The sequence below is a fragment of the Parus major genome, chromosome 7, assembly GCF_001522545.3.
Source record: "Parus major isolate Abel chromosome 7, Parus_major1.1, whole genome shotgun sequence".
NCBI classification, from domain to species: domain Eukaryota; kingdom Metazoa; phylum Chordata; class Aves; order Passeriformes; family Paridae; genus Parus; species Parus major.
Genome location: NC_031776.1, coordinates 4,971,849 through 4,993,156, shown reverse-complemented (window position 1 = coordinate 4,993,156; position 21,308 = coordinate 4,971,849). Strand labels below are relative to the sequence as shown.

General features: G+C 42.6%; 2 protein-coding genes across 20 annotated transcripts in view; both read left to right on the top strand.

The window, feature by feature from the left end:
• PCNT (pericentrin) overlaps positions 1-12,556 on the top strand; it is a 71,335-nt gene extending 58,779 nt beyond the window's left edge. For 11 of the 14 annotated variants that reach the window (XM_015634886.3, XM_015634884.3, XM_015634885.3 and 8 more), the window contains 11 exons: positions 525-738; positions 1,230-1,380; positions 3,136-3,852; positions 4,409-4,686; positions 4,945-5,044; positions 7,001-7,165; positions 7,924-8,162; positions 9,282-9,370; positions 10,026-10,188; positions 10,710-10,837; positions 12,172-12,556. In XM_015634886.3, the coding sequence (XP_015490372.1) occupies positions 525-738; positions 1,230-1,380; positions 3,136-3,852; positions 4,409-4,686; positions 4,945-5,044; positions 7,001-7,165; positions 7,924-8,162; positions 9,282-9,370; positions 10,026-10,188; positions 10,710-10,837; positions 12,172-12,215 (2,288 nt within the window). In that variant the 3' untranslated portion in view covers positions 12,216-12,556. Of the gene's footprint in view, positions 1-524; positions 739-1,229; positions 1,381-3,135; positions 3,853-4,408; positions 4,687-4,944; positions 5,045-5,998; positions 6,244-6,987; positions 7,166-7,923; positions 8,163-9,281; positions 9,371-10,025; positions 10,189-10,709; positions 10,838-12,171 lie in introns of those variants that run through there. The other 3 variants (XM_015634879.1, XR_001522816.1, XM_015634889.1) reach the window with 3 other exon arrangements.
• A 3,250-nt stretch (positions 12,557-15,806) lies between these two features.
• Positions 15,807-21,308, top strand: part of DIP2A (disco interacting protein 2 homolog A) — a 73,751-nt gene continuing 68,249 nt past the window's right edge. For 4 of the 6 annotated variants that reach the window (XM_033516021.1, XM_033516020.1, XM_015635237.3 and 1 more), the window contains exon 1: positions 15,812-15,976. In XM_033516021.1, coding sequence (XP_033371912.1) covers positions 15,880-15,976 — 97 coding nt within the window. In that variant the 5' untranslated portion in view covers positions 15,812-15,879. Of the gene's footprint in view, positions 15,977-21,308 lie in introns of all 6 variants that reach the window. The other 2 variants (XR_001522871.3, XM_033516022.1) reach the window with 1 other exon arrangement.

Here is a 21,308-nt window from a genome sequence, read left to right as displayed (position 1 = left end):
TTTTCCTTATTTTTGTTTTTTCATCACTATCATTCAGGATTCAGCCATTTAATAGCACATGCACTAGTCCAATAAGGAAAGTTTTCTGGAAATCCAGAAGTTTATTGCTAATTTTATTTACATAATACTGTAGACATAGGTACATTGAGTATTTTTACATACTTATCAAACAGGAACCTCCAAATTTAGGGAGAGTTGTTTCTCTTAACTCGCCTGCCTGAGCGGAGCTGGCAAAACAGGTTCTATATTGTGATTCCTGTCATAAAATGTTTATGTAAGTGAATAATTTGTTTAATGAAGTTTAAAATCCATTAGTGATATTACAGAATATCACAATGATAGAATCATATTGTTTGTGCATCCTGCTGCTGATTCCTCTCATGTTTGAAAAGAGATTAATTCTTCAGACAAGAACAATTTAATACAGCTGATTTTTTTTTTTCTAATTTGAATTAGTGTAACTGATATCATAATGTCAAGGTCTCTGTAATATAAATAACTGTTACAATGGTTTTTTATCCTAGTTGAATTACTGGAATATAAGCTTCAGCAGGAAAAATCTATTGTAAGTGACTTGCACAGCACCCTCTCTGAGGAGCAGAAAAGATCCTCTGCAACATGTGATCTCCTGACTCGAGAAAAAGCATCCCTGAAATCAGAGCTTTCTGGAAGTAAGCAAGAGAATGAAAGGTTGCAGAAATCCCTGGAAGAGCTTCAGAGGGAAATAAATAATTTACGGTGAGAAGCAGATTTATTCATTTACTTGATTTATCAGTAGGTCTGAAAGAGCTTTATACTAACTGGATCCACACAGAGCTTAGCACTTGGAAACACAGGGAGGAAAACTAGGGTCTCTCTTTTAAGGATTATGTTTTCTTGACTAAATTGTCATCTTGGATATGTTCCTTCCCCACTCCCTTCTTTAGTGTGTGCCAATATTTTGCTTTCGTCTCGAAGGACAACAGCTTTCCTCTGCCATGATAAATAACCTATCTCTTAATTGTTACGTAGTCAAGCAATTCTAGCTTGGCTTGCAGGGAAGTAAATGTTTTCAGATGCTGTGACTTGATAACTGACCCTCTTTAGAAAGAATAGAGGCCACCTTAAAAAAAACAAATCAATAGAAAGGACTCAAGAGAAACTCAGAAACCAACACAAAACGTCTTGTTTGTGATGTTGGTGAAGGATGTTCTGTTCTGAACATAGAAATGTCATTTTGAACTTTGCAGTGTTGAATTGGAAAAAAAAGAAAAGGATTTGGCAGCTGCACTGGAAGACTTGCAGGCTGAGCAGCTGAAGGGATCTGAGCTGCGAGGTTGGTTTGAGGAACAGCAGCGTCAGCAGAGGAAAGCAGAGGATGAAAAGACAAAGGCCATGGAGGTAACGCCCAGCTCCCCTGGGGCATGACGTTAACTAGCAGGTTATTTTTGCAGTCTTCTTCACCTCCACTGCTTTTTGTTTAGTAACTGTTAAAACCCCCAAACCTTTTCTGAATGTGCACAGCGTCTTTTTTCAGAGTTAAAGCTTTCAGTTACTTTTATTAATTGCACGTGCAGAAATAAACCAGGGTTGAATGCCATGGTGGTTTGTTTTTTTCCCCACATCTTCTTAGTGGTTTTTCTTTCCCCATTCTCCTCTGTTTTGTACTGCCCCTTGCTGAGTAGGGATAGCCAGATTCTACAGCTGTCTAACTGCACCCTTAATTCCAGAGCAAATTTACCAAGGGGGTGTGAGGTGTATGATCTCTGAGATTATAAAGAAAACCACACAATGACAAATAGGTTTGGCAGAGAGTAAGTGGAGCCTTTGCAATATAATATGTATTTTTGGAAGTTAACCAAAGTTGTCCTGTTCCCTTCTAAATTGAACAGAAAACAAGTGAACAGCTTTCTCTCCAAGACTGTAATAGCAATGATTCAGTCCTTGTAAAAGGCCTAGAGTAAAAGGAAAAGGAGGAAGATTTAACATTTACCATTTCTTTGGGGTTTAACCCCAAAACTAAACTCATCTCCAAACAATCCTACTTAAATTCCCTAAGTTCCTTGTAGTCTGGCTTCTCCTGTCATCTTCCTGGTAGGTTTAGGTTTGTGAGTGATTTTTGTTGGGATATTTGTTACTGCTGTATGGTTAGGAAATGCTGCTACCATCCTCTTTTTCAGAAACCTGCTCATGCAAGGAGGACACAATAGCCAAGGCCAGGAGAAAAGTGCTTTGCCCTGGGGGTAGCTCTTGGACAAACAGATTGGTCTGGCATTCACAAATCTTTATTGAAGCCCCTTTATGGAAAGGTTCTGCCTTTTAGCATCTGACCTGGCTTTCTAGGAGATAACAAATGGTGCTGGCTAGGTGGGGGCAGGGTAGACCTCCCTACTAGGACAGCAGTGCCAGCTCTGACTGTTTGCAGTGCCCTACACTGCCCCTTCAGTCCCTGCCTTTCCTTCTGGAGAAAGGCTGGCTCCCAGAATGGACCTAGGGATGGGTTTTAAAGGGAAAGAGGGTAGATTTGGATTAGATATAAGGAAGAAGTTCTTCCCTGTGAGAGTGGTGCAGCTCTGCCTCCCAGATTACCCAGAGCAATTGTGGCTGCCCCATCCCTGGAAGTGCCCAAGGCCAGGGTGGACAGGGCTTGGAGCAACCTGGGACAGTGGAAGGTGTTCCTTGCCTATGGAAGAAGGTGGGAATGAGATGAGCTTGAATGTCCTTTCCAACCCAGACCATTCTGTGATTATTTGAAGAGATGGGCTGCTAAGTCCTGAAGTTTTACATCTGCATTTACTGCTTAGATTTTTCTTTTTAAAACAACAGGGTTATTGCTGTTTCAGATGTTACTTATTAATGGGACTTGAGTGATGTAAAAAGCAGTGATTTCCTAATGAGGGTTTTACTAACTAAAGAAGAAATAATGTACTGGCAGATACATTAATGTGATAATTTTTGGGTTTGTTGCTTGGTGCCATATTGCTAAGGAGCATTTTTCTGAAACTTGTAATTTTAAATTAAACTTTTTAGTACCTGAACTACTCTAGTTAAGTCTTGAATATGTTTTTGGATAAAATAGGAGGTTGAACATACCAGCCAGTCCCACAAATGAGTGTTTGTGCTGGCATATTAATGTGTTCTCCCCCTCCTGCCCAGGAGCTGCAGGCTGCCCTGGATGTGCAGTCGGTGCAGAATTGCCAGCTGCTCGTGTCCTTAGAGCACGAGAAGACAGTGACAGATAACCTCCGCAAGGAGCTGCAGATTGAGCACTCCCGCTGCGAAGCCTTGCTGTCCCAGGAACAGAACAAACTGCAGGAGCTACAGAAAAACCTGGATGCTGAGAAAAATCGTTCCTTGGAGCTCCTGGATTCCTTGAATCACGAGCGTGTTTTGACAGAGCAGTTGAGCATGAGAGTGAAGGAAGGTGCTTCCTGTCAGCACAGGGAGTCACTGCTGGAACAAGCTTTTGTCCGAGAGCTCCAAGCCCAGCTGGAAGAGGAGAGGGCCCGAACTACAGAGCTTGCTGCTGTTATTGAGAAAATGCACGAGAAGGCCATCCTGTCCAAGAGACAGCTGGAGGCTGAGGTACAGATGTGCTGTGAGGAAACCCAGAAGGAGAGGGAGGTCAGTGACAAACTGCGAGCCACCCTGGAGTCTCTTCAGGCGCAAAAGCAAGAGGTGATCCGTTCCTTGGAGGCCCAGAGGGAGAGAGAGGTCAAGCTGAAAGTTGACTGGGAGCAACTGCAGTCACTCTTCAAGCTGCTTAAAGAGCAAGATAAGAACAGGAAAGAGGAGAGGGAAAGAGAGCAGAAACAGCAGCAACAGACAGAGCTACAGAAACAGAAGGACTGGCACAGAGTTCAGGAGAGACTGGTGAGGATGCTCTACCATACACTGAAATAGCCACACACTAGGATTTAACTCTCTGGATGGTGTTCTTCAATTGGAATATTTCCCTCTGTTAAAGCATTCTGAAAAATGCATTAAATGAGCTCTTGTCCTGCTTTTCTGAAATGTAGCTGTTTTCAAGGGATTGTGTCTGGGTTTACTGTTGGTGGAAATTGATCTTTAAAGTTTTGCCTGTGCTGGGAATTGCTGGTTGTACACAGGTGGGGATGAATATGGGTTAAATGGGAATGAGTTAATGGGAACCAAACTAGATTTCATGTCATTGCCCTTAATTTGAGCTAGCATCCAAATCAAGCCTTGAGGCAGTATTGGTTTCACCCTGGATTTCTCCTTAGATGGAGACAGTTCCCATTCCAGTGTCATTAAATGTCTTCCTGGTGGCCCTGGAAAGCAGGAAAGCCTTCCCCCAGAAGCAGTCTGGCAGTTAAGGAACACCAGATGTATATGCTAATTAGTTATGGTGACACATAAGTACATATATATAAGATGCAATTAACTACTACTTTCTCTTTTCAAACAGCAAAACTTGGAACGGCAACACCAAAGGGATGAACAAAGAATTAAAGAATTGCAGGAAATACTGGCAGTATTAAAAGAAAGAGAAAGAAATCCTCCAGCTCCAAACTGTCAGGAGGAACTCTTGGGTACCTCAAGCAAAGATGGAAATGCCACACAGCCAGTGACAAAAGAAACTGAAAAATCCCACTTGCAGCAGCAACAACAGCTGGAGAAGATAAGGCAGCAGTTGTTCTTTGTGGCTGTGCACCTGAATGAGTTCATTTATAAAACTCTGGATAAGTGAGTTCATAAAATTGCACTTTGCTTTCTATCCTGCTTTTTGTGTAGGTCATGGCTGAGAGCCCTTAGCTCTTTTAATTCTTAAAAATTAACAGAACTTGCTCATTTCTCTGTGTATTTGTAGTAATTTGTGTGGTAAACATTGCATAAGTAAAGCCTCAGAACTTTAAAGGCCAGGTAGTGGGAAGAAGTAATTAAATGTGTGTTAACATTCTTACAAATCAGCCTGATACTGAAATGGTATTTCTGCCTAAACAGAACGGTTAACGATTGGTCTGCATCAAATGATGAAGCTGTAGCCTCTTTACTGCAGACATTAAGGGAACTAAAATCAGATTTGTCTCCTCCTACATCTCAGGTAAGGAAAATATTAACATATTTCAATGTCCAAATCTATTTTGTTGTGTTGCAGAGTCTGCTTCTGAGAGCATTTTTTTTCCCTAGATGATGTAATGTGTCGAAGGATCATAAGCTTTAGGATGAGTTGCTGTATCTTCTTTATGCATCCAGAGACAGTTGTTTTTCACCAAAATGCCAAGAACTTTTCAAAAAGCAGTTCAAGAAGTGGTTTGTAATCTCAGGAGGGCTGTTCTGACCCAAGTTTGCGGTATTGCTAATATTTTACACAAGAGATTACCCAAGATCAAGCTCAGGTCTACTGATAGAAAATACATAAAAGCATAACTTTTAGATTCCATCTGATTCCCCAAATAACTGCAGCTTTATCTTTATCTTGCAACAGACAGAGATCTATGACTGATAAGTTAAAGGTTTTTGTATCTTCTGGTCACAAGTCTGATGTGTGATAAGCTGCCTTGGCATGTTGCAGTTCTCCCTGTGTCTACCTGCTTACAAAATAAAATATAGTTAATATTTTCCTTCTGTCACCTGTGCAGCCACAGAGATGGTTGCCAAATGGATCATCTCCAGCCTTGAGGAGGGGGATGCAGCCTCTTCTCCAAGTTCATGGGGTTATTTTGGTGAAGCCTTTCTCTCAGAAACCTTTAGAGCTGTCAGCTGTCAACAAAACCTTTGCTGGAGCAGAGTTCCCTCCTTCAGGGACTGACCACACAAAAATAAAGGAGCTCAAGTTTCCTGACTTCAATTTTGTTTAACAAAAAAAGAGTTCAGTAGAGAACTTTAAAGACACATGCCTTTCTAGATCTTAGGAGCAAAAACTCCACCTCAGTAGCTTTTCTTCTGTGGGCACAAACAGTCCCTCCTCTCTGCCTTCTTTTCAGGCCTTGATCTTTTTTTCTTCCAGACTCACCTTTTCCTTCAGTCTCCTTCCTGAATTTCTTCTTCCTTTAAGGTACTGAACCACGTGCTCAGGAGACCAAAGGAATTTTCTGCAGTTCCCACCTTGAGTTGCAATAAATTGGGGAGCATTGGACAGGGAACCTGGCAAAATGTCAGCATGGAAAATCTGTGCCAAATGGAGCTGTCCTGTTAATCAGCTGCCAAGCACTGCAGTAGAAGTCAAGGACGTAGATGAGTCATGTAGAACTCCTTCAGATATTACAGATTGGACTGAAATAAGTTGCTAGGAGAAACTGAGGTCAGTTGTTTGTACTGGCTTCTCTAATTTATAGATTTTATTTCAAGGGATAAAACATCAACTACCTTAAAAAAAAAAAAAATCTTCTATTTCTTTTTGTGATCTACTGCATCATGCACTGATGTAACTGATGACTGACCAGTAAATCTGTAGTTGATACAAAGAGGGTTATGAAGGCAGAACTTCATGAATAATTGGAGCTGGAGTCCTGGGTCTCATTCCTACAAGAGACGACTTAGCACAAAATTCAGTTTCACACAATCACAGCAGATTGGAAGGGGACCTAAAAGCCCATCTCATTCCACCCCCTGCCATGGGCTGGGACACCTTCCACTAGACCAGATTGCTCCAAGCCCTGACCAGCCTGACCTTGGACACTTCCAGGGATGGATCAGCCACAGCTTTTCTGAACAACAGACTCTCAGAATTGAATGTGATTTTTCAGAATTTTTCACAACTTGTTTTTGATGTATGTGCAGCTTGTTTTTGCATGTACACAGAAATTTTCACTATTTCTGAATAACAGTGCTGCCTGTGGGTGTAGAAGAAAGTCAGATGAAAGTCAGAAGGGCTTTTCATGCATTTCAGTTTCCCATTGTGCTGTTTAACACCTGAATCCATTGCTGGTTTTCAGGTTCATTGTTATTATGTTTTAATTTGTCATAAAGTTGGGTTACTACTCAGTTTGAGATGTTTGATTGTGGAAGTAATGTGCAAAACCCATTGTGGCTCACTTCCTTTAGGTTTCTGTTTTAGATGAGATCTGCAGGTGTTGCTGACCCTTTTCAAGAGCTGGAAAGAGAGGCTTGGCAACGGGAGAGGAACACGCTGCAGAACATGCTGAAACAGGCAGAATCCCAGCTGGCTAAAGCCAATGCTGAAATTGAAAACAAACCAGTGGCAGAAACTTCAAATCCTAAGGTAAAATCATGGGGACAAAGAGGGTCTGTGGAGCTTGGAGAGCCAGCAAACCACAGCAGAGGAGGTAGCATTTCAGCCTCATCTGCTGGGGATAAAAAAGGGATCTGTCAGATTATGGTATTTATCTTTCACTGCTGTAATCTTTGGTTGCTATTTTAAAAGGTTGATTTTCTCGATGAACAGTTTGATATATTATTTTAAATTAGAAACTTTCCCCATATGTAACTCATCAGAGAAGTTCCTTTGGAACTTTCTCAGTGTTAGACAGGAACTTGCATCAAAAGTAATCTGGATCTTTGGAATTTCATTCCACTCTTAAATGAAAGGGAGACTTAGATTTCTTGTCTAAGCATGAAAATAGAAAACACTCGTTATTTTTAATCCTTGCTGACTAATCTTAAATACTTTTTATTTTTCTGACAGTTTGATTGTAATCAAATTTGATAGGCATCTCTCCCACCATGCTTCCTGGTTAATTTTTTTTTTTCTGTTAAGCAGATGTATTTTCTTTATTAAAGAGTTAAACTGTTTTAGAGTTTTGAGTATGATAATTTTGCTTGAAAACATTCAGGAGATTTAAAGAGGTCTGACATTCCAAATCTGGGTGTGTTTTAGCAGTGTACAGAATTGTTTTGGTTGCCCTTGTGTCTTCAGTCTGGACATTTGACCTGAAGACACCTTGTTTGTGGCTGGGTTCTTGCAACAGTAACTGTGGAAAAAATTGAACTTTTTGAATATATTTTTTTTTCTTTCTGCAGTTGCAGAGATTGTATCGGAAGTACATTCGAGCAGAGAGCTTTAGAAAGGCTCTAGTTTATCAGAAGAAATACCTCTTGCTGCTGCTTGGTGGGTTTCAGGACTGTGAGCAAGCAACTCTCTCTCTCATCGCCCGCATGGGAATCTATCCTTCTCCTGCAGACCTGCAGCTTTCTAGATCACGCTCCCGGCCTTTCACCAAGTTCAAGTGTGCAGTCAGAGCCATCATTGCCATCTCAAGGTAAAGCCAAAATACTCCCTGTCTCTTATATATGATGTTTTCTTCGAAACTTAAATAATTGGTAGTTCCTGTGGCTTATCCTACATTGATATTAAGAAGAAACAATCTCCAGAACTGTTTCAAGCATGACTTATTAGTTGAGTTTGATCTGCACTAAAGATTTGTAAAAAATATCTTTAAGATGAAAGAGGGTAGGTTTACATGGGATGTTGGGAAGAAATTTTTCCCTGTGAGGGTGGTGAGGCCCTGGCACAGGCTGCCCAAAGAAGCTGTGGCTGTCCCTATCCCTGGATGTGTTCAAAGCCAGGTTGGATGAGGCTTGGAGCAGCCTGGTCTGGTGGAAGGTGTCCCTGCTCATGGCAGGAGATGGAACAAGGTGGCTTCTTTGGGATCCCTTCCAGCCTGAACCACTCCATAATTCTATGAAAAAGCTACTTGAGTGATACCCAGCTGCAATATATTTGGGAACCAGTGCACAGCATTGCAAACTGAAGGCCTTTGGGGCTGACCCTTGTCTCCTTGGTCTCACTGGATAGTCTGTCTTGTATCAGAATGTGATCTGTCAGGATTGGTTCTCTCTGGAATCCAGGAGCATGTGTTTCATTGGGTGTGATTCTGTCGTGCTCTATTTCTATCAAATGTACATGAGACAACATGCCATCTCCCAGTAGCTTTAAGCCCACTTAATGAAAAATAAGCAGTTTTAAATGTAATAGGTGGTTATTCTTGAGCAATTTCGTTGTCTAGTTAAAGTGACTCCTAGCAGGTTTCTATCAGGAGATGACACAGAGTCTGACATGAATACCATAATAGCAGCAAAGGCTGCAGGATCTCCAGACTCATGCAGTAACCTCCAAATTCCTCCTCTCAGGTAGGAAGAACTCTCTGGAGATTAGGAGCAGAGCCAAAATATGCAAGTGTTTTCAGCAGTTCCAAGATCATTGCAGTGTAAAATAGGATAACCCAGCATTCCAAAAACTGAATTTGAAGAATTCTCCTGTCATTCCACAACAATTATTGCTTATGTTGCTTAATAGGTTCTACATCAACAAATAATAATAAAATTAAATGTATTTCTTCTTATTTTTAATGCTTGTACAAATTTGTTTTCTTACCAAGGTTAAAGTTTTTGGTGAGGAAGTGGAACAAAGTTGGCAGGAAGAGCACACAGAGTGAAAGCATTTCTCACAGTATAGGAGGTAAGACAGGTATGTGTTTGGACAAGTACATTGTTTTCTTTGTAATTTCATTTCAGTGATGTGTTTCATTTAAAAACAAAACCCAAGTGGGAAAATCTGCTTATGTTGCCACTATCCATCTGTAGAGTAGATGGATAGATGGTCTCATGCAGGTCAGGAACACTTGAGCGTTCTTTTTGCCTTTGTAAGAATTTCCATGAACATCTTAATGTGGCACCCAATACTGAGGAACTGTTGCCCTTAATTCCATTACTTGTGCCTTTTCAATGCTTGACAAAATTCAGATTAAATAGTGTATTTTTCATTACCTGGTACTATGTAATTTTCACTGTTTCTAAGTTGCTGGTAATAATTTTTTTAAAAAAAGCATACCTTTGTACATATGCCCACTGTGGTATGATTCCTAAGAAACTTGAATCCTGAAATGCTGAACTTTCTACCTCAATACAGAATAGCATCACAATTCTGTTAAATATGGTTAAAAAAGAAACAAACCCACACAAACAAAAAAAGCAGTTAGCTGTAGAAATTGTATTTACCTGCATTTAAAACCAAACTTAAGCATACTCTGCATCATTTTCATGGGTTTATTGGATGTGTTTATGATATCTTGTTCTCAATGGTTCCTAGCACATATTTTTTTAACCCTTCATATCTACCACAGCCTCTGGTGCTAGAACAGAAGTCCTGAGAGAGCAGCAGCCCCCAGCTGTTCCCTTCAGCTCTCCCCCTACCCAGGACAGGGACACAGGGCTATGCCACAGACCCAGCTGTGCTGCAAGATTGATGAGCCTTTCCCCACGGTCCTCCTTCCGCTCTCACAACAGGTCAGTCTGCCAAGATGGGAGATGTTTCCAGTTATTGTAGGGGTTTTTTAATCTTTGCTGAGTGGTTTGGGGAGACAGACTGTGCTTGTCCTAAACAGCCAGGTAGTTTTCTGGTTTGCATGTAATTTAGCAAAGCATTTTGGAGAGTTTGAGACCTGCAGGCACTTCCAGAAGACTTAATTTTACTCCACCCTATTCCTCTGTCATGGCATGTGTCTGTTTCTGACAGCCCTGCTAAGAAAAGTCACCTTTATGATATGGAACATGATATTAATAACAGCATAATAACTGGCTGGTGCTCAGTGTGACTGGATTGGTGGTGCCTCAGGTCTGATGTAGATCCAAGGTGTGCTAAATAATGCCTATTGCTGCTCTTGTTTCCAGGAACAGCTATACAGATGGAAGGGGTGGTGGTGATTCCAGTTTTCTTTGCCCAGAATTCCTGACTATATGAATGTATCTTCTGGATATATTTGAGAGTCTATCATGAGAAGGAGAAAATAATTTGTTTTCTTTTTAAGATTGCATCCGTCCCCAAGTTCAGCTCCAGAGAAGTCCCTTGTGCCACCTCAGGATCCTGAACAGTCACTCACAGAATATATCCATCGCTTGGAGGTGATTCAGCAAAGGCTGCGAGGGGTGCAGCCAGGTAAGAGCTACCTTCTTACCCCTTACAGCTCCTGCAAGTCTGGGCTGCTTTTCACAAGGTTCTTTGTACACAGTGCCTATATAGAGCATCATTTTAAGGAATAATTATCATTATTATGGGGTAACAACTAAATCAGTCCCAGAAAGGAAACCTTTCTGAATCATATCTAAAACTATTCCAAATGTGGCGTTTCTCTAAGGTAATAGTGAAAGAGATAAGATTGAATAATTTCATGTGATTTCTGCCCCACTTCTGTTCCCAAGTCTAAACAAGCAAGTGTTCCGATTTAGATGAAACAGTTTAGAGAGTTAATTTGCTTTAAAGTCAAACATAGCTATTGTAATAGTTGAGCAGGCCTTTCTCTGCAGCACAAACTGTAGTGCTTCCCTTATTTATCACTCCCTTATGTTCATAACAGATTTTTAAAGAAGGTTTGGAGACTGGTAAATACAGCCATCTAGTTTTAAGATTTATCAAAGAGCACACAAAGGATTGTAGTGGCACTTAGCTTTGCTATTTAAAACCAAATTTACTTAGTTTCCCTAGTCTAATTACCTCCTCTTGTTACACACTGATTATAGCAGAGAAAAACCTTGTCCTAAGGAGGAACTTGCAAACTGTCATCACATCATCCTGAAATCCTTAAGAGTTTGGGAACTTTGACAATTGTCCTCAGCAGGACTTTACCTAGAAACTTTATTACCATGACTTTGTGGGCTTGTTTTGAGGTTTTTTTTCCCCAAATACTGCAGCTGCATGGCTGATTCAGATAGATAAACAGGTTTTGGACTTGAAACCTGTCAGCCTTTATGGAAGTAACACATTTTGCTTCATTCCAAATGCAGAATAAATACTCCAGGGCTGGGACACCATGAACAGCACTTTGTGAAAAGTGCATATAATTTCTATCATTTCCATGTTACCAGGACAATAATGTCCAGTCATTACAGAATGATGCTGCCATCTTTAGAACAGTGCTGTCAGCCAAGAGATGTCCCAGTTCCTAATGAGCTTTGGGACATCTATTCAGTGGCAAGACCTTGTCCAGCAATGTCCTTAAGAATCACCACAGGAATGGCAGAATTGAGCTGTCTCTGGGGGTAAAGCAGGCCTGTGATGGAGCACTGGTCCCAGGCTATGAAGGTTTGCTTTGGCAGATGTTTAGGCTTTCAAATCCTGTTTGGGATTGCTCCTAGGTGGCTGATGAAAATTGGAATTGCTTCCAGTGTATAGTTCATATGAAGTGCTTTGAGGAAATATGCTGATAATTGTATGCTGTTGTTTCATAATACAAGCAGTTTTCTAATACAGATTTTTTTTTTTTTTAAATTTAGGGCAAGTACTAGCTTCACCTCATCAGAGAAACCTAAAAAAGTGATGGGAACTGCTTATGAAATCTGTCCTGCAAGTTTGTGCTTCCTCTGAGTTGGTCCTCACTCAACAAAGGCACTTGCAATCTCCCATGCAACTGAATAAAGGGCAGTGCTTTTAGAGCAAATTTTTATATGACTCTTTTTATTATATTTTAGTACTTTAAGAGGGACTTACTTTTCACTAAGAACAATGTTTTTATGTGAAATTAAGTCAACAGCTGAAGTGTGCCTGCATCGCTGTATTGTAAGCTGCAAAAAGTCTCTGTGGTGTTTATTTTTCTATAGTGTATAGCTGGATTCCTTGTAAAAAAAGTTATTAAAATGGCATTTTAATAGTGAATTCTTACATTGTGTGGTTGTTTATTTCTGCCTGTTTATTTATTTTTCTGGTCCTAGATTTGCTTGGGTTTTAATATTTCTGTAGTATCATTCCAATTAAAGGAATAGCTCAGATACTCTCAAAAATATCAAAGTGACCTGTAGCCTTCTGTGAATTTGGGATTTGCTCTTCTGATTTTTCAGTATTTAAGTCCTCCCTCAGTCTCTCCTTTTTATTCTGGACACTTTTAGCTTCATTTTTCTAGTTCAAAAGGCCCATAATTTTGTTCAACTCTCTGCATTTTTGGCAAAATGTACTAAATGAAACCTGTGAACTCTATCTACATCTAATGTAAGTGATCCTGCCTCTGTCTGGTATCTTGTTCTGTAGCTACCTTCAGGGGGCAGTTCCAAATGTGTATGAAGTTGCTGGTAGGAGAAGAGGAAAGAGATGCTCCGTTGGTACACCCATTTCCAATCACAATGTCTCAGTGCAAAAATTAGAGAGATTCAAGTATCATGCTGAGTAAGACTTTCCTGTGATATTTCTCTATTTCTTTAGAAAAGGCATAGGAAGAATTATAATGCCAGAATATTTTAAACCTCTGGACATGTGAAATCTCTGCCTTTGAAGCAGATGTGGTGTTGAACTTTGGAGCATGAGAAAAATCTTTTCTGGAGGCAAATTGTTCTGCTGCAGCCTATTAAAATATTTTCTCTACTGGCTATTGAGAATTTTATATATTTGCATTCATCTGAGATTGTTTTATTACTTATTTAGCTGCTTTTGTCTTGGTAAACTCATATTTATCTGTCAGGTAGATCACCATTTGGTTCTCTGGAAAAAAAAAAAGTGGTAGTGATAGAGCTTGGCACATGTACAGATTTATTACCCCCTGTCAGCTATAGGGGAACCCTTGAACTGATTTGACATAAATTTAAGAGAGCTGTGAACAAACAATACTTGATTTGGTGTAAAACCTTGGCAGAAGTAATTTAACTTGTCCAGAGTTCCAAACCCAACCAATTTGAACTAAGTTTATGCTGGTTTAGTGACTGCATCACATTTCTTTTAAAAATCAGATTGTAAGAATCCTGACACTAGATGCAACGTTGTCAGACTGCACAAACTGAATGGTGCTGGTGCCCTTTTTGCATAGCATAGCACAAGTTGATCCCCTTTTGGGAACAATGCATTCAGAACTGGCACTAAATCCAATATGTAATAGCACACTCACAGCTCGATGTTCCATGTTGAGTGTAAGCAGGAGGGCTGTGAGATCTCAGGGCCTGTGCTCAGAGTTAGCCAGTCAGTACTGACTAAATTAATGCCTAGGTTTAAAATCTGGCACTTCTAGGTGGGCAATTAAAACTCCCCTTTAGTTTAAAGGACAGTTTAAAAGTTACTCTCTAAAGGACAGTTGGCACATCCTGTGAGCATCAGTTCTGTTTCAAGGGAATTTGGCTTTGCATCAGCGCATTTTTAAATCAATCTGCAGGGGTTTTTTAATGTCCCAGAATATGCAGGGCTCTTCCCAAGCCTTGGCAGGGCTTTGCATTCAGAGGAACTTTTCTGTGGCAGTCAGTGCTTCCCTGTCTCACCTCCTCCCTACACATCCCTGCAGGAGTCTCCTTGGGTGGTCACTGTTTCCAGGAGCACAGGTGGGACATGGGGCTAAGGGACAGATGCTGCAGCCTACGACTCAGGAAAGAAATCTGCAGAGAAGTTGATGCCTTGAGAGGCTACCTAGAGCAGAGACTAGACAGTGTTAAAGGAATAAAGTAGGTATTTATTAAAAAGGCCTTAAAAGAATACACCTTGGGCAGTACAAGAGCCTGGCTGAGGCTACACCCACCATGGACCACAGGTCACATTTTCACACTTTTTAAAGTTTTGGTCCATTTACATATTGGGGTTATTTGTCCAAATACAGCTTCAGGTTTTGTAGTCCCATCCTCCCAGATTGCTCTCCTCAGTTCCCTGTTGTTTATACTTTTGGGCCTGAAGCTGTAACGGTGTCCTTGGTTCTTGGGCTGTTAAAGGATTGTTTTGTCTAACTAAACCATGAGAAGAACTTGCTAACACTTTGTATGAAGTTCAGAGTTGTATGCTAATGCAGCACACAATCTGGAAGATATGAAAGCTAAAACTTAAGGCATCAATGGGATCTGAGCTACAGGTAATGTGTTCCCTATGACTATGTTTCCCCTCAGCTTCCCAATACCCACAGACAGCTTTCTGAAGGGTAGTGGAAGCAGAAGTGTTTCTGCCCAGTGTAAGGAATGACGTTTTAAGCAGTAATGGTTTTCCTAGTGCTGGTGTGGTGTGTCTGCCCTCAGAAGGGCAGCCACATGGGATACACTCTGTGTGATGTGCTGACCTCAGTAATGTGAGTAGAGATTTTTGGAAGCCCCAACCTGAACCAAATCATCCCAAACAAGAGTGGTGTTTTGGACAGTAGCAGTTGTTGGCAGACTACTCCCCAGATTTCCCTATTTTTTAGTTCTAGTAAAGTTGCCAGTGGCAGAGCAGTTTGGGTGGTCAGGACCATTGGCAAGCTTCTGGATTTGCCTTTGCCCGAGCCTCTGGGAGGCTGCAGGAATGCCAGAGCATCAGGCTCTGCTTCCCTGCTACACACTCTCCCTAGAACCTGTAGTTGAAATATATAGGGTATATCTATATCTATATATATATATGTATGAGTATAGGGGAAAAGCTACTGCCTCAACACAGCCTCCAAGCCAAACGCTTCCTGCTGCTCTCTGCTGCCCTTCCAGAGGTGGTTGGCTTTAGAGAAGACACTCTTTCTAATTTTTTTTTTCTTTCTTTATTTTATGCAGTCCAAGGCACCACTTTACATGCAGGCTCTCACAGTGGAATTCTGTGCCGTGAAAATGTCCATGCCCTATCCTGGAACACGCGGTGGACTGGGTGGGCCCCGTGGGCTCAGGCTCGGTCACAGTTCCTACTTTCCTTTGGGAGGAAGAAGTGGGGAGGGAAAGGGCAGTTTCGGTGTATGCAGGAAAGGGGCCTCGGCCACTGCAGGTGCCGAGGCAGCGAGAAGGGTGGGAAGAGGGAAGGGGGCACGCCAAGGGCAGCGGCCGGTTCGGGAGCGGGCGGGCCGTGCTGCGGCCCCTCCCCAGCGGCACGGCCCCGGCCCGCCCCCGGCGCGGGCCGCGCGTCCCGGGCTGCGCTAGCGGCTGCGCGGGGCGGCGGGGCCGGCTCCAGCCTCCTTCCCTGCCTCCCGGCCCGGGACCGCCGCTGCCCGCCTCCGGCCCGCCCCCGGCCCCACCTGCGGCAGCGCTGGGCGGTGGCTCCGCGGGCCCTCTCGCTGCTCGCCCACCCGCGCCATGGCGGCGGAGCGTGGGGGCTGCGCGCTGGAGGCCGTGCCGCTGCCGCCCGAGGTGCGCGAGAGCCTGGCCGAGCTGGAGCTGGAGCTGTCGGAGGGTGAGTGGGGCCGGGCGCGGGGCGCGGGCGGGCTGTGGGGCCGGGCACGGCCGGCAGGCCGCGGGTGGCTGCGGTGCCGCCGAGGGCTCCGGGGCGGCGGCGTCTTCGCTCCCCGGCGCGACTCTCGGCGGGCCCGGGCTGCGGTCCTGCCGGAGCCCTCGGCCGGGAGCCGGGAGCCGGGAGCGGGCGGTGGCGCCGGGCTCGGGCGGGCCTGCGCCGGGCCCCGCCATCCTCACGGCTGCACCGAGCGCTCGCGGCCCCTGGAGCCAGCGCCGGCCGGAGGCCCCTCAGGAGCTCTTCCAAATGGGCAGTTAACTTGCAGCTGGATACTCTGGAAAGACATATCTGTTTAGTATCTTTTCCTAACTGTAGTTAAAACCTTAAATCTTTCCCTCTGTATCTGTCATTAATTTCCAACTTTTTTTGTGCTTCACTGTATATACAGCCAGGACTATGATCATGCTTTATCTGTTTTTATAAACCTCATAGTCATAGAATGGTTTGGGTTGGAATCTTAAAGCTTGTTCAGTTTCGTTGGGCAGGGGCACCTTCATTAGACCAGGTTGTTCCAAGCCCCATCCAGCTTGTCCTTGGAACACTTCCAGTGATGGGACAGCTGCAGCTTCTCTGGCCAACCTCTGCCTGGGCCTCAGCACCTTCCCAGAGAAGAATTTCTTCCCATTGAGCCATCTAGCCCTGCCCTCTTGTCAGCAGGAAGCCATTCTCCCTTCTCTTGTCACTCCAGGCCCTTGTCCAAAGTCCCTCCTGCTTTCTTGGAGCCCTTTCAGGCACTGGAAGGGGCCCTAAGGTGTCCTTAGACTCTTCTCCAGGCTGAAAACCCCCAGCTCTCCTTGGCTGTCTCCAGAGCAGAGGGGCTTCACCCTGTGCATTTGTGGGCCCAGAGGTGACACTCTGCAGTACCAGGCAAAGGGGCACTGTGACCATTTGATGGATTTTCAGCCCCCTAAAGGAGACATCCCTTCCACCTCCAGGTCAGTGTTTGATAACAGCCCTTTTGTGAACCCTGTGGGTGTTAGTAGAGGTATCTATGTTAAAGAATTGGTGAAGGATTTTTTGCATGCTGATTTTCTGCCGTGGCCCATCCTGCAGACAGGCAGGTATAAGCACTTGGTACAGGAGGGCATGCTGGGGTGGCGACTGAGGCAGCATGTTCTGTGAGCTGTTGCTCATTGCATTTTCCCCAGTTAACTGTCAAGCTGCACCCTTGAATAGAGGAGCTGAAAGCCTGTTAATACCATCTGTGGTTTTGGGATTAGGAGCACTCAGTGTGCTCCTTGCAGTTTTCAGATTTCAGCTGGGCAAAACCGGGCCTATTTCACCTAAATGTGCTGCCTGATTCAGGTGAGAGTTTCGGAAGTTATTCACAGGTCTGCTGTCGTCATCTCCAGTGTGGAAGCTTTGGTGCAGAGGTAGGGGAAAAGTGTAGGACGGGTGACTGTTGTCCAAGTGTAACCTGTTGCTGCATGTCTGCTGGCACAGTCAGAAGCAGTACCTGGCATGCCCTGTTGCATGTGCTAGATGAGTTCCTGCGTGTGAGCTGGGACCGTGTGCTCCATGGCCATGCTGGGTACAGTGGCTCTTCCTGTGTGCCTGCTGACATGTGCAGGGATATCCTGAGGCTGGCTCCTCTGCTGTGTAGTTCCTGACAGTGTGTTTGTTTAACTGATAAAATGCTTTTTTATAGCTGGATCTGCATCTGTTAAACCTGTGAGATACCTGAAGTGATAGCACATTGTCCCAGTGCTGTGGGTCTGATGTGGAATGTGTATTGCTGTGTAGCTGCTGGATTAATGGAGTGATTGGGTAAAGTGGTAATGTGAGCTTGAATTTCTTGATCACTCTGAAGACTTAGTTTATATGAGCTTAGATGTGACTCCTTTTCTGTCTTTCCTAAACTGGAAAACATTTGCAAGTAGTTCTTCAACATCTGGTGATATGTTATGTGCTCGTATCCTGCCATTGCTTGATGTTTGTATGGGCAGCTTTTAATGGAGCCCTCCATCATTAATGCTCAAAACTTGCTTACTTGGAGAGGAAGGAATAGCAATCTAAGATTTCTTATGCTAAATATGCCTCAATTTAGAGAAGGTCAGTACTTGGGCGGATGTTCCCATCATCTGAGAGGAAGTGTGAAGGGAGAAAGAGAAAAGGAGAAACGTGAGAGCAAGTTCCTTTCTACTTTGTGTACTTTGTTAATTGAAATACTGTGTGTTGTGATGAGGCAGGAATAATGTCTGTTCTCTTTGATTACATTATTTTCACCTGTAGAAAATAAGTCAGGAAGATGATTAATCTCCTCCTTTGGTTTTGCTTCAGATAATCATAGCAAATGTTGGGAAAAGTGTTTGTATTGAGCTATAGAGAAGAATGGGGACATGAGTACATTGGTGCTTTCTAAAGACAACTCAAAATCCTAAGTAGAGCATTAAGCTGAGAAGAATTTTGGATGGGGATGGAATGCCAGTTCATGCTACAATTCCAGTCATGTGCATGGTTAGGAATCCTTCAGCTCTACAAGATCCTAATCTCTTGCTTGACATTGTTTGTGTTCTTTATGTAATAGAAAAATAATAGTTCAGGATAAGAAGTGTTCCTACTATGATGCTACTGTGCTGCTTGGTTATATCAAGACCAATTTCTTTCTTGTTGAAAAAAAAATTGTGAATCTTTTAAAGAAAACCAAGAGATCTGCCACAACCTCTTGGGGAGATAAGGACAGTTTTGAGACCATGCCTGGCACCTAAGCTGAGTTTCAGCTGATGGATCTGTGGACTACACTTGCTTATCTTAAGGCTCTAAGATGCTGATGTAATGAAGGATACAGAGTTCCCTAATCAGACTGGCAGGCTCTGTGTCAGAGTATGATGGGGATGCTGTGAAGCTCCAGTACTTCAGGTTGTTTATTAGTAACTATAAAACATTGGTGCTTTGGGGGTTGTTTGCTTATTTGTTTGTTTGTTTTGGAGGTTTGGTATGTTTTTTTCCTTCCGTGCTCTGAAAAAGAACTAAGGTTATAAACAGTTCTTTAAAAAATTCTTATCTGCAGTGGAGATTCTGTAGGAAAGGCATCAATGTGCATTTTAAAGCCTGTACTTGCTCTGTGATACTGCATCATGTGTATGTAAGTATATATATTATATACCTAAATGTACTTGTACACCACTTTGGAATTGGGTCCTTTTTTGCTTCTTCTGGGTTGTCTGTGCAGGAGAATGCTTCACTTGTTCCTTGATCATCTAAGGACAAGATACATAGTAGTAGTCAAAGATAAAATTGTGTGATGTATTCATGTAGCAGTGAGGACCTGGTGTCAGTCAGCTTATATTGTCTTCATCTTCTAGGGCTGGTGGTGGTGGCAGTGCCCTCAGCCATGCGAGAAACCATGCTCACTTTTAAAATTTCAAAGGTTTATTAAACCTTAACAAAATACAACGAATGACTGTATAAGAAAAATTGCAGCGCTGCAAGCATGGAACTAAACTGCCATGTGTTTATTTACAAAATGGATGCTCTGCTTTTTATACCCTTGGCCTCTCCCAAAGTCCTGTCAGTCAACTCCTTCTCTGCCACCCATCAGTGGAGATCACTTTCTTACAACTTGACTGGAGGTCAGGTGTTGCAGTGCTGCACCCCCTAGTAACAAGGCTGCTTTCCCCCAAAATGCCCCAACTCCAGTGGCCACAACACAAGGGGGAGGGGAAAGAGGACCCTGGGGAGAACAAATCACAATAACATAACTCTGCATCAATAAAACTTCTCTTAACATACACAATATTCATCCCTTAATTGTGAGAGCCAGCCATCACATTACCCATCTATAACAGCCAGCAGTTCAGGGACTTATAAAAACATATGACTATGTATATGACATATAACATATGACTTTTTTTTCTTGGGAATTTTTGATGCTTGTTGCTATCTTGATCCAGTTAGTCTGGGGTGTTTGGATGCACAAAAACAGATTTGTGTTCAGTAAAAATTGGATTAAAACCGCAGGAAGAACAATACAGTTGTACCAACTTTGAGGTGGTGTTTAACTGGCTTGTCAGTGGTATAACATTTTCTTGGTCTGAATTTCTGCAGCTTGAAACATTAAGTATATGGATTTGGATTTTCTTCTGCTTGCTAGGAATTTGTAGGTTGGTCTTACTTTGAACTGGGTGATCTTGGAGGTCTTTTGCAACCTTAATGATTCTATGAACTAAGCTGAAACTCCAGTCAGAGATTACCTAAGTAAACAGGCTTAAGAGATTTTTTTTTGCTAGTTCAGATTTATTCTATTACTTCACCTACTGACAGATGGGGAACACTGTTCTCAATGGCTTCTATCAAACAGGCTGTAGGATTAGTTCAGAGATAGAAAAGTATTTCATGTAGCTTACCATCTTAATTATAACCTCAGTTATTTCTTAGTTGATTTGGGGAGGAGCATTTTTCACTTCCTGCCACGCTGCTCATAGGTTTCTTCTGAGCCTGGCTGAGTTTTAGTGGTAAAAGATGCAGTTTATGTGGAGTGGTCAGTGGACTGGTTGCTCTGCTTCCCCTTCAAAGGTTTACTCTGCCTGGACTGAAAGCTGACTCTCATGTGATTTTTCATTTCCCTTTTAGGAAAGGAAGAAATTGTCTGCATGACAAGGAGGCTTTCTCTGGGGTTTTATTGTTTTGGGGATTTTTTTCTTTTTGCAAGGATTGGGGTTTTTTGGCACATTTTGAGGTACTGCAGGTAATTCCTGAGTGGAAGAAGATACCAGCTACAGAGTATTTCCTGAAAAAAGTAATGGTATTTAATGTCTGACATCTTTGGCTGCTGCAAATATCCCAGCAATACCTTCAGCAAGTACTTTTGGTAATTAGTTTGATTTGGCTTTTAAAAAAAAATAAACTGATAAAAGAATACTTTTTTTTTTTTTGTCAGAATGCCTTATAAAACCTCAGGGTGGTGGTCAGAGCTGAAAAGTTTAGGTCCTTTTGTTACACCAACAGTATTGATGTGGTGTTAAATTTCTTTGTGTGAAATCAGATGAGGAAGAGACACCCACACACACTTGCACCTGTTTTTCTTGTGATATATCACGGTATTCAGGTGTTAAGGTTTTTTGGTCTTAAAATAGTAGTTTTCTGCTATGGAAGTCTTGGAAATACTTGGAAATAAATATGATCTGAGGCTGTCAGTAGGAAGGGCTGTTGTGACTGGGGAGACAGATGGCAGTCTGTGAAGCTTGACCTGCAGCATCTTTCTTACTTAATTTCTGGGCTCTCCAACAGAAACTGTTAATTGTGTGATTGTACCTGGGGCTTGCCAAATGCCCAT